General features: G+C 39.5%; 2 protein-coding genes across 3 annotated transcripts in view; one reads left to right on the top strand and one right to left on the bottom strand.

Annotated features, from left to right (window-relative positions):
* The window catches only part of LOC126389901 (polyunsaturated fatty acid lipoxygenase ALOX15B-like), an 88,532-nt gene that overhangs the window by 65,049 nt on the left and 6,495 nt on the right, over window positions 1-16,988 (bottom strand). The window contains exons 4-5 of the mRNA XM_050043860.1: window positions 14,815-14,842; window positions 14,388-14,510 (exon numbers count right to left, since the gene is read on the bottom strand). Coding sequence (XP_049899817.1) covers window positions 14,388-14,510; window positions 14,815-14,842 — 151 coding nt within the window. The remainder of the gene's footprint in view (window positions 1-14,387; window positions 14,511-14,814; window positions 14,843-16,988) is intronic.
* The window catches only part of glb1 (galactosidase, beta 1), an 82,073-nt gene that overhangs the window by 17,903 nt on the left and 47,182 nt on the right, over window positions 1-16,988 (top strand). The gene's annotated exons all lie outside the window — the stretch shown is intronic.

Here is a 16,988-nt window from a genome sequence, read left to right on the forward strand (position 1 = left end):
TGGATGGATGGTGTTGAACGCACTAGAGAAGTCAAAAAACATGACCCTCACAGTGCCCGCCGGCTTATCCAAATGGGCGTAGACACAGTTGAGCAGGTAGATGATGGCGTCCTCAACTCCAAGTCGGGGCTGATAGGCGAACTGGAGGGGGTCCAAAAGTGGCTTGACCATGGGCCGGAGCTGCTCTAAGACGAGTCTCTCCAGGGTCTTCATGATGTGGGAGGTCAATGCCACGGGTCTGTAGTCCTTGGAGCCACTGAGACGCGATATCTTTGGCACAGGAACGAGGCGAACGAATAACAGTAGAAGTATGACTAATGATAACAGCAGCAGCAGGAGGCATCTGGCAGGACCACGGCAGCAGCACAACCACACACGTCACACTATCCAGGCACCGCTGCGATATAAGACAGTGCGAGACAGTGGAGCACAAAGGCTTCGGAGAAGAAGCCGAGTTAGTGACATGCAGTACGGCCGAGTTAGCAAAATGTAGTAACAGGACATGAGAGAGAGAGAGAGATCTACTTTTGGAGACTTTAGGGACCATGAGTAACCCTGCATTCTCAGAGTGCAGTGTTCTGGTGGGATAATAAGGCACTATGAGCTCTCTAAAATATGACGGAGCTTGACCATTTAGAGCTTTATAAGTTGACAGCTGTAACATGAAAGTAAACTTTTTCAGTAATGTGGAAAATACATACATCTTTATACATACAGTAGAATCTACTGTACACTGTGTGTGTGTGTGTGTGTGTGTGTGTGTGTGTGTGCGTGCAGTTTTAACATACGCTGCCAAATGAGTTCATTAAAGCATCGAGCCAGAGATACAGTTGCAGGGGACTGAACCCTGGTCTGAAATCTTTTTAAAAATAAAATGTGAAGAAGAAGATAAACAAAATCCCCAGGCTAATCTCCACTGCTTTATGACCCCGTCTCTTGGACTTCAGGATGTGGTGGGGCAGCCTGGGTGGATATGAAGCACCTTACTGAACGTTTCAGAATCTGACAGCTCATCTGCACTGACTTGCCCTCCATGGGAACCGAGTTGTTTTACACTCTCTACCTGTTGTTCAATATAATTGCCTAATAAACTGTAATTACCAATACTACATATCTCAGTTATGTAAGAGTTTGTGACAAATGTTGACAGTTGAGGGCCTCATTAAAATTTATAACTACACAGAAATGGCAAGGATCCTCCTCCACCCTGTTGATGGTTAAAGCAATGAATGTGGGCTTGCTGGCTTTGGTCCTGGTGGGCCTGGCTAATGACAGCTTACAGAGGTTGATGAAGTTCTCGGCAGAGATTCTTGGGGAGACTTCTGCTTTAAGGTCACACAGCACCGCAGGATCCTGAGATGGCATGAAAGGAAGTCATAGGAGGTCAGATGAAGAGACAGAAAATTGTAGTGCGGGTCTGATTACCTTCTGTGTTAACTCTTCACTCTATTAATGAAATATTTGACAGCGTCCTTTTTAATAGTTTGTCACACTAACTCAGGAATATGGTTATGTATTACCATAAAACCATAAAAACAGTATATAACAGCTCAAAGAGCACCACAGACAACCAGCAGCAGTGACCAGAACATGGTCCATTACCAGTTTTAACATGCGCTGCCAAATCGGTTCATTAAAACTTCATGCAGAGATAGAGATACAGCTGCAGGGGACTGATCCCTGGTCCCCGCATTTAAATCTTAAAATCAATTTAAACACAAAATAAGTAATCATATACTGGTGTCAGTCTTACATACTCTGACTGCAGGGTTTTACTGAGGCCTAATTCTCAGTATGGTCAAAATCCATTATTTCCTTGTAAACTTTGAATGTAAAGCTATAAAATTTCCTCTGTCATATTTCCTCAGACAATTGGATTTCTGTCTCTGCTTTAGAGCGCGCAATCACACACATGCACACGCCCCCAGATCTTCCGACCAAACAGCAACAGTGTAACGTGCAAAACACAGACCTTTCGTGAAACTGGCGCACAGCGGTGATCAAACAGGTAAGGGGCATGGCAACCCACCACAGTCAGATTATTGAGATACCCCAAGTTCCCTGAAAAATATCTGGCTCAGTGGAAGGGCATCTTGCGAGCCTTGCGCTGGGCAAAATCCTCTATTACATCCCCAGTGTCCAACTCCCTGGCTCTTGAGTTTTCATTGGAGAGGATAGCTAAGCCACTCAGCCGCTCCTGCCCCATGGAGCTCCTCAGGTATGTCTTGATCATTTTTAACTTGGAAAACGATCTCTCAGCTGACGCCACTGTCACCGGCAATGTCAGAAACAAGAGGAGCACAGTGCAGACTTCACTAGTTGACATAAATCTAGCTATGTCATTGATTGATATGGAGGCAGCGTATAGTTTACCCAGCATTCATCACTGCATAGCATCTTATGATATACCCCAAAAAGAGACATTATTCTTTTAACTGAGTATTCTTTATTGTAAATTTAGCTTATTATTCATTAAAAACACAAACAAACACCAATTGGGAAACCATGACAGAGATAGGTTTGCTTCAAGGCTATAAGGTAATGAATCAGCTGTGTAACGTGCACAATGTGTCGTGCGCACATTGGGCATAAAAGTGTGATTCAGTGTGATAATATAAATTAGTCCAGACAAATTCACTGGCCCCTGTATGTCCTGGGCCCCAGTGCAATGGCACGTGCTGCACTGTCTACCCCTACGCCACTGCTCAGTTCTATAAAGGAATCATTTTTATGAATATCACTGAAGTTGCAGTGTCACTCTGCTGCATCTACTGTACACAGTGACAGAATAGGAAACTGGAAAGGGATTTAAAGAGCACCATTCACCTTGGCTGACAGAGGTCTCGTCTTGAGTCTGATTTAATTGTTCCCCGCTCATTCATTTAGTGCTGTTGTTGCACTATGCTACAACATTATGCTACAATTCCTAATGCTACATTAGGAATTCATAAGCACTTAGATGTGCAACAGGCCGACCCAGTACACACTGGACACCAAAAAGAGAGTCACACAAAAGATTTGTTCAGTCATTTGCCCATCGCTACTCAGAAAACATTCAGACAGTAGTGCACACTGTTGAATTGTCATGCTCATTATCGCTAGTCTGACCCCACACACACACACACACACACACACACACACACGTCTTTATGTTCTTGTGAGGACCGTGTTCTCTGAACCCTCTGTATGAACCACCACTTCCACTGGAGCTGGAATGGTGCAAAAAAAATTTGTTATCACCAGGTGGGAGTAGAGACTGAGAATATCACACAGACACAGACACAGACACACGGGCTGAATATTTGACTTGAAAATTGATCTTTCCACATCTAGAAATTGCTTTGCATATTATGTCATCACACAGATTATTTTTTGACCTGCTGATGATTTTTATAATATATGGCTTTTTTTTAAAAAGCCATATATTATAAATTATATTATATTATATTTTTGTTCTTGTATAGTGCTTAACTAGTCATTGAACCACTCAAAGTGCTTTCACACTACTTATGACATTTATCCATTCACATGTTGCTGGCCAAGTCTAGGTTCCACCTGTTAGTCAGTTTTTCAGTATCTTGCCCAACAATATGAGCCAGGAAATGAACTAATGCCCTTCTGGTTAGTGGATGACCCACTCTACCTCCTGAGCCACTGCCAATCATGGACAAGAGGATGATTTTAATGTTTAATGAAAAAGAAAAACATGTAGCATTAATGTTATAGTGCAGCTACAGTGAAGAGCCAGATATTATGAAATGCTTTCACATTTATTCTAATAAAAAGGAGTGGCAAACAGAACAGTTTTAAGCCTTGATTTTTAAAAGAACGAGTTCTACGATGAAGAATTTCCAAGAGGAAAAAGTAAAATTTAAAAAACTAACTTTTTACATGTGCTATATTGCAAAACTCTCCAATTTGTGTCAGCACAGAGTTCAGGTGGCACAATACTCACTGTTCCTGTAGACATGTAGAACTATAGGCATACAGTTCATTCAGAATTTACCCGTTTTTTCTCCATGCGTTACTTGGTGAATGGTTACTTGGTTTATGGGAAGTCACATCTGACAACATGTGACATGCAGAGGGATAGTACCAAACAGAGCATTTCTCTTGTTCTTCATTATGTCTTGTCTTACCAAAATATTTAAAGTAAAAGTCTAAGTGGTGTGGCTGATACTGCACTGATGCATATGCTGTATGTTTGTGTTACATGCTTGTCTATTGCTGCCCTCTCTCTGGTAAGACAGCAGGAGGCTCTGTCTGCAGTTNTACATGCTTGTCTATTGCTGCCCTCTCTCTGGTAAGACAGCAGGAGGCTCTGTCTGCAGTTTCTCAGCCCTAATGGTGAACACACATCTAAAACAGAACTGAGCTTCAGCTGAATGAGAAGCATTACAACAGTCACTTGGGCACACAGCAGATGGGGCCGACAAGAGACTTTGTAAGCTTCCTGGACACGATGCATTCAGGTGTTTAAGGAATACATTGTTACGCCACAAAAACTAAATGAACAAAAGACCAAAAACCTGTGTTAAAGACATTTTTTTATGCTGAAATGCTTTGAATTGGATGACTGTTTGTATTTGTAAAGATAATTCATTACATCCATCAGTAAAACAGTTAAAGGTCTGCTAACACCAAATGAACAGCACACAATTAGATGAAATGATTGATTAAACACAACAGACAGAGTACAGTCAAGCAAAACGTGTATTTGAGGAGTAAATATTCTCAGCCTAACTCAAACTGTCTTGACGTATAAGACAGAACACACTGTTCTGTTTATCAATCCATTGTAGCCCGTTACTTAGCCATGATGTGTTCATTCTTTATCTGGTCTATGGTAGGCCATTGGTATAATTTCTTGTATGTTTTATAGTAATAAATAATCCAGTGTCTCTGAAACTTTCTGCAATGTAGATATTCAGTTTCATCATTTCAATTTAAATGCAAATCTGTTTGTCAAGTTGTCATTTTTATATATTGTCTTCTACGTGTTTCCATCTGCATGTAAAAAAAATAAAAAAAAATAAATATTGTGAAGCCAACTTAGATATAATTATCTCGTCAGACCATTTCATCTTCTTTCTTGGAAATTTTAAATCAGTCTTCTCTCGGGTCCATCTTTCCTGCTACTTAACATTCTGTGTTTCAAAGTTAGTTTTGAGGGTTCACCTGTTCTTTCATTGGCTACAATTTCTGCCAAAGCTGATGCCCTGACACATCATCTCACCCTTAAGCACCATAATTAAAATGTGTGACACTGCCACCTACTGAATAAAACTCATTTGTACACCACAAGAATAAAGTATCACATGATTTTACTTCTGCAACTCATGCTGCCACACTCATTGAAAATATAATGCTGTGCATTTCAGTAGCCATTCTACCATATTATTTGGTGTGCCTGAAAAGATTATTAGATCATAAGATCATGTCATTGTGTTCTGAGTCTCATCCTTTTTACTTTTACTTCAGCTGCCTTTACAAAGTACAAAGTACGTACTGTTGGTTGCAGTACGATTGTGACATACTTCTTTATAACATTGCACCCCGATCTTTTACTGTTTAGCTCATATATTCATTATATCTTGGAGATATATACAAAAAGGCATTCGATGATCCATCATGCTATATTCACAACAGTAAAATTACCTATGCATTTATTTGTCAGTTATTTTCATAGCTGTGTCCTTTTGTTGTTGGTAATCTCTATGATTATTTTGTTCACTTAAACAATTAATAATTACAAGATGTTGTCGGAAGATAATGATGATAATAATGATCACTCAGACACCTCATGTGTAGACTTAACCAGTACTTTATTTTGGTGAAGAAGTTTGGTCACAGTGTACAGTTGACCTTAGTGACATCCAATGACAAATCAGCCAAATTATTTTTTAAATTGTTATGTGTTTGTTTACTCTTCTATAACACATGAAGTTAATGCAGACAAGTGCAAATTGTCACATTTGTGTGTATCATTTGTGGAAGATACATGTGTTTAATTTCTCAGTACAGCAGCTTCACATATTGTATTTAATGTTTCCTTTTCTTTTTTTTCTTTTTCTGTTTTTTTTTTAATAAAAAAAGTAAAACAAGGACAGAAAGAAACACCTCCCTCATGGAACACAGGATCAGTGAAGCAACACCTCTTTCTGTGGTTACAGGAACTTCATGTCCTCCATGAAACTGAGCATACTTTGGTCTGAGTGACAAGTACTTGTTTTTCCACATGAGATGAAAGAGACAGTTCACTTTAAAGTTTTGTCCTCTAGTACTCGCCTATTTTTCTAACATACAGATAGAGAGCATGCAGTAAATCAAGCAAAACATAGGTACCTACATTTATTTATACTTCATTATGACAATGAGTCATAAGGCACAGTTTACTTCTAAAGTGTTACAATCTTAATACAAAATAATATTTTTCCCCACAGTAACTGAGTTTGATAAGAGACCCTGTATATTCACCGACATACTAAGAAGATTTAAGATGTAGATTATGATTTAAACCACATTTTCCCCACAGTTAAATCCATTAGGTTATATAAATCACAGATCAATATAAAATGATCACATGCAGTAGCTTCCTTCCACCATAGTACCAGTTAAAAACAGAGCATGCAGATTTTCCCTTTATCACTTTTGTTAATATGAAGCTGAATTTGGCTGAAACAGCTGAGAGGGTCACGCCTTCTGATATTCAAATGGCCACACTATTTTCTATCACAGCTGGATCCATGTATGTGTATGGCACCTCCAGACTCTTGTTTCTGATTTTGATGCATGCGCTTAACGTTTGAAGCTCTCCTTGAAAAGCCTTTACGAAGTGGGAGGGAATCTCCTCACTGTGATGGTACTCCAGGGACTCGCCAAGAGCGACCTGATGAAATAAATAATAGAATAAAAATGCATTTTATCAATAACATTAAAATGTTCCACAAACATATACTATTGGCACTATAATGCACAGCTGTAAGTAGTGAGCAGGACTGTTTCTTTCATTGACTGGAAGAGGGCGTTTTGCTCTGATGACACATTAACCTGCGATACAAAACTTTAACATAAATATTATTATATCATTCAAATCTCTTGAAGTTTTTTTCACTTACAAAGTCAAAGGATGGTTTGCTGAGTAACCACATGACGGCCATTCCATTAGCTGTTGTGCCCATGTCAGGTAATGTCTGCAGCATTGTGGCCTCGCTTGTTGTCCCCTTTGTTTTTGGTGGAGGAAGCTGCAGGGAGATGGGAGTGTTGGGCATCCAGCCTCCATAGTCATACTGCAAGGATTGAATGATTGGCAGATAACTGATTAAGACTTGCTCACAGCATAGCACTGGTATCATGATGATACAATTATTGTTCAAAATTAATTTAAAAGCTGCATGTTTTAGCCATGCTAGTGGCATGGTTCCATCGCGAGAGTCATGTCAGTCTGTCCACCACGTTGGTCCACACTGAAGTATTTCAACATATGCCATGAAATTTAGATTGAAATTAAAATTTGTACAGACACTCATGGTCCCCAGAGAATGAATCCCAATGACTTTGGTGACCCCCTGCATATTGTGAAGATAACAGAGCACAATATAAATTAAAATTATTTCTAATTATGACAAGCAGTATTTATGCACATTCCTTTTTAACACACACACACACACACACAGTCATACAAACAAACAATGTAAAAACACTGTGTTTGTTTAAGAAAATGCTTAAGGGGCTTTGATTTTAAAAGAACAGTGTTTAAGTCTAAGCAGGGGTGAAAGTAGTTATGGCCAGCGCTACCCTGACCTTTAATACTTCACATTGTTTTCTAATTACAACCAAATTCATCTACAACAGTTGAACAGTTTACGGATCTTTGTCTTTGAATTTTCCGAACACTGGACACATAAAGTAATACAATTTTCTTTGGGGACGCTACAGTTTATAAGAGTAAATTTATTGAATATTTTTTCTAATGAAAATTTCCCTAAGTCATGCAAAAAGACATTTTTCCAAACTAAGATTTGTAGTATAACCAATAGGACTGGTGTTTGAGGTGATTTTGGAGGCTAGACTACTTTTGGAGATGGAAACTAGATTGTATGAGTGAAGTTATTGAATATATTTCCCAATGAAAATTTACCAAAATTATACAAAAGCCTTTATTCCAAACAGGCATTGTAGTATAACCATCAGGAGACTGTTATGTGAAGTGATTTTAGAAATACTACTCTTTATAGAAGTTATTGAACATTTTTGTAGTATCTCTTTTCAGTGTTGCACTTTGTAGACGGTCTCTGCGCACTTGTTTCAGCTGCACATAGAGAGTAACATTATTTGTCCAGCTCAGATGATGTTTTTTTCTTGATGAAAATTAGGTTGTAGCTCGTTGTCTACTTAACTAGGGTTGGAACAAGGTGTTGTTCATGTTTTAACAACGTTCTGCTTCCAAATGATTGTCCTGGGAAGTTTGAATCTGAATATCTTTCCAGCTTTATCAAACTGCAGCAGGTGGCTGCTGTTCTTTTAATGAGTACCGTACTGACCTTCTTTGTATCAAAAATTTGTTTTAAGCAATGTTTCAGTGTTAAAAACTGCATCAAAGTCATTACACTCAATAAGTGTCTGACAATATTGGTCAGGGTCATGACTAATTGATCAAGGAATGGACTTTCAAGAAAGTAAAATTAAAAGCATGTCAGTTGGGCCTTGGGTATTAGGTAGTATGACTGAGTGATGGGGAGATGAGTTTATCAAAATTAGCTTTAAAAATACCTCTGTTTATGTTGCCTAACCTCTCAGAAATTGTAATAGGAACAGCAGGTGGGAGTGCAGATACAGACCTTCAGGGATTTTTTTTCTTAAATAGGTGGATCTAGGCTGTTACGGTGTGGATTATATGTACAGACAGAACTGTCCACTACTAGTTTGTTGCTTTGATGATGTAGCTCAAAGCATCACTGTGCCTGCATACAGTGGTCAGTGTAGGTTGGTGGAACAGAGGAAGGGGAGGCAGGTCTGGCCCACTGTAATCTCTGTTGTTGATACCTGGGCTGTTGAGTGAGCGGCTGTTTCCTTTGAGACATTGCGACACATCTGTAAGTTTTCTTAGCACTGTTTTAAATTGTTTAATAACCCAGTTAATGCAAGAACTTGACTTTTGTCTCTAAGTTGTATTGGAACATTACAATGTGAATGTGTATACAGAACTGTGAATCAATGAATCACAGAGTCCAAACTACACTACCACCACAGTTATGACTGTGTTGGAATGTGGGAATGTGTGTGTGTGTGTGTGTGTGTGTGTGTGTCTGTCTGTCTGTCTGTCTGTCTGTCTGTCTGTCTGTCTGTGGCATGACTCTTTTATGAGCTACTGTAAGAGAGCTGCAATAGTGATTGCGGTAGAATCATTCTTTTTCTGTCTTACTTGCTCACCAGGTAGATTGCATTTGTGCACCCACAGGAACCTACCTACAAGTGGGTGGTTCTTGTGTTTTCTATGAAATATAATCCTGCCAATGCCACTGCCTACGTGCAGACTCACAGACCTGCTAGCATGGCTGCATCGACTCTTGTTTATGTCATCCATCTGTTTCCAGTCCAGAAAAAACCTGCAGACGTCATGAACCAATTCTACAATAATGGCAACATTATAATTGATCATCCCGGTAAATTAAAAGGCTTCACCTGTCCAGTGTTCACAGCAGAGTGTTGTGCTGAGCAAGTGAAGATCACCATGGTGACAAACTTGACCAACTCTTCCACGGTGGTAAAGCGCTGTGGAATTCCTAAGAATTCGAGGAAATAAACTGCATGAGTTAAAGCTGCCTAGATGATTTAAGTTTGAGTTATCTTTGCAATATGAACATGGTATATTAAATATAAATGTGCACATCTCTCATCATTAATATTGAGCTTTTCTTTTAAGCCCACCTGTGCCTTCTTGGGAAAGGAATCCGTGTTCAAAAATGTCCCCAATCCACTTCTGCAGGTCGTTGTCTTCCTTGACCGCATCATTATTCTTGTAGTAGAAGCCGAGCACTCCCTGCACATACCTTTGAGAAATGTGGATAAGTACCAATGTAAAATACATTTGTGGTTGATTTATGCATTTTTTCATACATACTGCAGTAGTAAAGCATAACTCTTTTGTGAGGCAATTTATTGCCCATCTCTTTAGTAAGATCAGTTCTGTTCTTTTTAAGAATTTGGTGCAATATATGACAACGTTTGTTGAGAGTTAGATAAGAAGATCGATACACCTCTCATATTTGTGCACTAAATATAAAGCTACAGCTGGGTGGCAATTAGCTTAGCTTAGCATAAAGACTGCAAGTGGAGGGAAGTGATTAGTCTGGCTGGCTTCAGAGTTCAAATAGATGCCTACTAGCCCCTCTAAATTTTAGTAATTGTAAGAACAAAAGCTAGCTCATAGGGCTCTAGGGAGGACAAGGGCTCTCTTATATTCCTATATCAGGAAACCATGTTGTGTGTGATCACTTGCTCAAACAGCAAATTGTCTTTGCATAAACAATATGTATTGTGTCCCTAATTCTAACAGCCGCTCTGTACGGTAAATTGTTTGACATGCATTTCCAGTATACTGGAAAAAAAAACAGCCTCAGGCAACTGTAAGTCATCTCCTGATCAGTAGTTGCAAGATCAGTCTAGGCTCTCTCTATAGGATGGCCCAGCAAGGCATTATTTACAAGAGCACAAAGCACAATTTGGGGAAGAACTCAGTGGAATAAAATAAAATGTCTAATCCTACATTTGTATTCTCAGGGTGCTTTTCTGGTAAAGACTTCCTCTCCCTGCTGGAGCAATCTCTTTAACACAGATCTGATGCCTCTGTACTTTTTTTTTTTACTTTGGTGTACTTCAGGGCCTTTAAATGCACTCTAACTAAACCTGATATGGTGTAGGTTTTTGTAGTGTTTAGCATGGCAGCTACACTTCACTCATATGTCCATGATTTTGTACCAATATTATATATTCATTAAGAGAATGCAGAATCGAAAGTGACTGTAATACCTGTGGATGATATCCCAGAGCTTGAGTCCATCATCCCTGTAGTAGAAGTTCGGCACATCCTTCAGCCCACGCTCAGCGATGTCCTCTGGCATGCTGAGGGAGCTGTAGGTCACTGAGGACAGTGATCTCTGCAGGAGTGTCACCAAACCCTCTCCACCACAGGATGCAAACTAGCAGACAGCCAAATATGTAAGAAGTATAGTTAGAGACAAATACTGTGCATGATGTTGATAAAACAAAACAAAAAAAAAAGATTGTTTATGTCTACTGAGTACATTCGTCTTTTTGTACCTTTGTGAAAACTCCAGTCTCGGATATCAAACGATCTCTCGCCAAGAAGTTGATATGCAGAGTGTAGCGGGTGTGAGCTGTGAGGACCTGAGAGAATGAGGGAACTCTGTTAGTAACACTATTACGTGTTAACCAAGTCAGTAATCTTGATGCTTCCATACCATTTAACAGTGAGAAATAGTTACACACACAAAAACATTATGATTCTTCAACTTTGGATGATACAAAAATCAGCAACTGGGAAAAACTCCAACTACAGTCGGTTCAGTATTCTCCCCTCAGTTACCTTGTACAGTGGATGTGTCCTGGGCACACTGCGCAGCAGTGACACTGCAAACACTTCAGCGAACAGATGAGTGCGCAGCAGGTGAGAGTTGATTTGATGCTCGTTGAAATCTGCACTTCTCACAAAAATCTTGGCCGTCAACCAGTCGTACTCAGAATCAGTAGGAAGGAAGATGGGGTTGTCTTCTGCTGGAGTCTGCTTCAGCTGCAGGAGAAGGAAGGAGGTGTGGTTCATTCAATCCAGTATATCTAATACCAGTACTGGTCAATAATATTTACAGTTTTTCTGTAATTGTATGTTAGTCTATTAACTACAGGTTTCATATTCTGTTGACCCTTTGAGGGGAAATTTTTTTTAATGACTAAAACTCAGACTGGACGAAATGAACAGCATTTCCCTGTTGAGAGAATTTATAGCTGCCATCCAGATACTAGCCATGGGACCTGATACTTGCATAGATCATAGTATCGTGCTTCAAGAACACTTAGGGAAAGTTTAACCTGAATAGCAATTGGCATCAGCTTATCATCAGGTGTTTTGTGGAGCAGGACGAGGGGAGCCATCAAGTACTGCTTCTTCCCATGGATGGTGTTTGCTTTCAGTCCATCCAAACGCTTGTAGTCACACAGGAATATGTTGCCTTCCTGTTGTGGTGAGGAAATCGTTTTACTCACATGCATACAGCGTGGACGTTACATATACTGACTAAACATGTAGTGCAACATGCAATCCCAAATGTAAAGCATCATGGGGCAAAACATGATCTTTTCTATTGCTAAGATCTATCAATGTCATGACAATCACCTCCATTTCATTTTTCAAGCTGAACTGACCACTGGGGAAGACCATGTCGTCAGTGACAGGAAAGTTATCAGGCAGAGCTGAACAGCGTCGGATCAACACGGGGTTGACGCCATCAGGCAGAGCTGAACAGCGTCGGATCAACACGGGGTTGACGCCATTTAGAAACTGGTAGGCAAAAAAAGCATCCTCCTTCCAGTGTTTCTGGACATAGTCTGGAAAAAGAACAGAGTTGAACTTCATTGAGTTTCAAGCTAGAAAATCGAACATCAAGACTTCCACTTTGCGAGACTTGATGGTGCTTTTTGTGGTTGGCTTTGGATGGTGGCAGCATGTGGCTGCGAGTCACTCATCAGGACAAGGAAATCAAATCACTGGTATGTAATTTCTCCTCCTGCTGACTTCTGTTAGCCAGCTGCTAGCTAGCCTGGTCAAGGTTTTCAAATGTAAATATCAGTAAACATCGAGGAAAAATAAGGAAGCATGAGCACCAGCTGAAATTGCATCCTGCTAGCTTGACAAACGGAAATAAACTGGATGACCTCTGTGCCAAGTCTTTATTTTTATTTATTTTCAGATCTTTAATCAGTCATTATGTTATTATGGTGCCTCTACGGGGGCATGGGGGACAAAAAATAGATAGGTAATAAATAAATATGATGGGGGAGAAACAAATAAATTTGTGTTCTCCAGGGAAACTTCTGAATACTCTCACAAAACTTTTGCATTCTCTTGAGAAATATTTTGAGTCTCCATGTGCACCTGTTGCAGCAGTGCAACCTGCAAAGGGCTATGTGTAGGTGAAAATAGCCTTGATCAGCAGGTGTGGTAGATATTAAATACCCTCTCAGCCAGTCTCATCACTGATCTCATAGTTTTTCAACAGCTGTACCACACAAAACCATTTGCTGTCTACCTCCACTAAACCACCCTAAAAACGACACCAGGCAGCTACAATACAGACCTCTACACACATCAAACTGGTAGGTTGTAACTCGATATTCTGCTTTTCTACGACTGAGATGTTCGGTTACCCGGGCTCATCTTTGTCATCTTTCTTTGTAAAAGTAGTGTCTCATGTTTTATCGTTGAAACACATTGCAGTGCAAACACTGTTGTGTAACGCTTATCACTAAATTATGTGACCATGTATGAGATGAGAGCAATGTCCGATCTGTTAGAGGCCCCACCGTGGATGAGGGGTACGTCTGGGGTATTGGCACGTCCAACAGATGCTCAGTTGAAATGGGATCTGGGGAATTTGGAGGCCATGTCGATGCCTTGAGCTCTCCGTCATGTTCCTTGGGTCACACCTGAGCAGTTTTTTGCGGTGTGGCATGGCACATTGTCCTGCTGGGGGGGCACTGCCATCTGGGAGTGTTGTTGCCATGTGGAGGTTTGCTTGGGCTAAAAAAGTGTGTGTGAGTGGAGCGTGAGGCATCCACATATATGCCAGGCCCCAAAGTTTCCCAGCAGAACAATGCATTGTAACAGGATAATCAATGTTATTCATTTCACCTGTCAGTGGTTTCAGTGTTTTGGATGATCGGTGTATGCTGCTGTATTTCCCTCCTTGCTTACTTCTGGTTTTATCAAACTTTTCAACCCAGTGCTTTCCTATGGATTGTGTGAGGAAAATTTGATCTGGGTTAATGTTGCGGTTTCTGATCATAGGACAGTGCTCTTCCAGGTTTCACTCCTCTCCCCCTGACCCCATATCCACCACACATATTAAGTATTCCATTAAATCACAATGATAGCACAGTACCTGATATGTCAGTCCGTTTGGAACGGAACACCCCCTTTATGTCATCAATACAAGTCCAGTTCTCTCTGGAATCAGCCAGACCATTCAGGTACAGCTCAGCCAGCCTAGAAAATAAAAGCAAAAAGTAAGTTTGGATGACTTAAATTTGTTTGATGGGACATACATAGTCACATATATAAATAGATGTATGACAGAATTTGAGGACTTTACCCAAAAGCTGCAGTGAGCTTAAACTCTGCATCCTTGGTGAAGGAGAACTGGACCTCAGGAGGCAGATCAGAGAGGTCTTCTGCCTTCATGCAGTGGGGTATTCCCTCTGCATGCTCATGCCAGCTGGGAAAAATTAAGAAGAGCAGAGTGGTGAGGAACAACAGACAGTCGAGATATCTGCGTGTGCTTTTTTAGGTCAAAGTATACAAGCAGTACTTTACACCTAGTCATGTAATTAACATTGCAATTCTGCAACTTATAGTATAATAGAGTTGAATATACCCTGGCAGGTGTAACAACATTTTATATGGCAGTTAGTTTATCATTATAGGTCATGAATATAATCAACCAAAGGTGGTCGACGTTTGGATGCACGTTAGTTTTGGGTTGTATAAAGTTAAAATGTGAATAAGCTCTGAGCACTCACCGATAGTCTTTCTCTTGCTGATTCCGGTCTGGCAGCCCCCAGAGCCAGTTGGAAAAATATGTAGATTCAGAAAAACACAACAAGGTTTAAAATTCTTTGTAAAGTATGCTGGAATTAATTTACTCCAGTCCAAGCAGTCCAGTTTGCAACTTCTGTCTGTCTTTTATGTTGTCTGTGATCAGTGAACACTGAAAAGGATGTCAGACAGGTTTCTACAAACATATTGGCTTTCCAATGCGATTCTCCTCAGCAATTCTTTTTTGTTGAAAAATCATTTTGTCTAGCTCAAACAAAAAAAGAAGCAAAAAACAATTATGAAATATACAGAAAATTAAGTATTATGTGCTCACATACATATAAGCATTTTCACACTATTGAAGCAATATAGGTGTAACACTCAAGGAACATGGAGAGTGTTTAACAGCATAATTAAAGCGAGCACTGGGACAAGTCAAATTATTTTGTTAAGATCACAATGCGATTATAAGTAAAGCAAAAGAAATCGCCTGTAAATGTATTGATTATTTTGTAAACATTAGATACAATTTAGCAAAAAATGAAAATGGTGTGGTAAGTTATTGCTCAAAATGACGTCTACATCTATATTCTGTGTGTAGATGAAAAGGAAATACTTGACTTTAAAAACATATTTTTTAAAAAGTCCACTGATCATATTAAAACAGAGTATCCACCCATCCACTTTAAAAAATAAATGACTGGGAATTATAATTGATCAGAAATATGTTGCAATCCACACAAACATAATGTAAAAACAAAAATGTCTCAAACCACTGCAATATATGTATATCTTGAATAAGAACTCATTATATATAATCTATGGTTCTGTCATAGTTAAATACATTACCTACTGTGTGGATGTATGGGCAAACACATACAAAACCAACACTAATTCAATGATATTGTATATTTTAGATGTTTTTTTTATAATATATGTTTTTATATTTTTTTTTTCTATATTTGATGTATAGTTGTATATTTTTTGTATATTGTATATTCTGTATATTCCACTTCTTGCCTAAATTTGAGTACATGTCAATTGTATGAGAGGCCCTTTGAGACATAATTCATACTTGGTTTCCCATGTAACATCATACTCTCATACATACACCACTATACTCTTACACAAATACTCTTATATTTTTCATCGTGTTTTCTTTTATTTACTGTCATACTCTTAGTGTAACAGAGGATAATATTATATGTATGTAGGTATGATAGTATGTACATGAAAGTAACAGTATATGTAAAACAAAGTTCTAATATAGGCTATGTATGAGAGAATAATATTATAGCCTATTTGAAACAGAATAATAATATATGTAAGAGAAATTAGTTGTCGGCCTACATGTGAATGCAAATAATCATGTTTAAGGAACAAAATGACAGTGAATGTAAGACAGAATGATAGGTTATGTGAATGAGAATAGTTGTTTGTGTGAGAGAGTTTGATTGAAACGCGCACTGCAGCGCTTCACGGCCTGGACACACCGGACGCGGAACCGAGGCGCAGCGCCCAGCAGCGGAGGCAGTTTTCAATCGGCGCCCTTGACTGTCCACACACTGAATGAATAGGGCATATTGTTCTGACCGTTTTATTTATGGCTTTAGGCTCGGTGACACAAAATTAAAATTGTAATGAAATGATTAGGGTATTGAAAAATGTGTTCGGTTATGCATTGTTGTGTTATTTTAAATTATAAACATGGTATTTTCTTCTGACGTTCCACAGTGCGTGCTGTTGTTATTTTATTTTGAAAATTAGCCGGATTCTCTCGTCTTTTCTGTGTCCGACTTCCTGTTTGGTACGATCCGCTGTATCCAGCTTCACAGAAGCGCTCGCGGCTCCCGTGAAAAATAGACCAGACGCCGAATTGAAGCGCTGCAGTGCGCGAGCCTCCACGTGCGCTCCGCTCTGCTCAGCAGCCTGTGTGAACAGTCAGAGGCCAACAGCTTCACTGAGTCGCTCCCGGTCCGCCATCTTCTCATATTATGATTGGGAAGGCGGGCCTTCTTCTCGCTTCATCAAAAATAACCAATCAGGAACTGAGAATTCAGTCTTATATCCGTTTCAATCAAACTCTCTCACACAAACAACTATTCTCATTCACATAACCTATCATTCTGTCTTACATTCACTGTCATTTTGTTCCTTA

This window comes from Epinephelus moara, chromosome 5 (assembly GCF_006386435.1).
Source record: "Epinephelus moara isolate mb chromosome 5, YSFRI_EMoa_1.0, whole genome shotgun sequence".
In the NCBI taxonomy this organism is placed as follows: Eukaryota; Metazoa; Chordata; class Actinopteri; order Perciformes; family Serranidae; genus Epinephelus; species Epinephelus moara.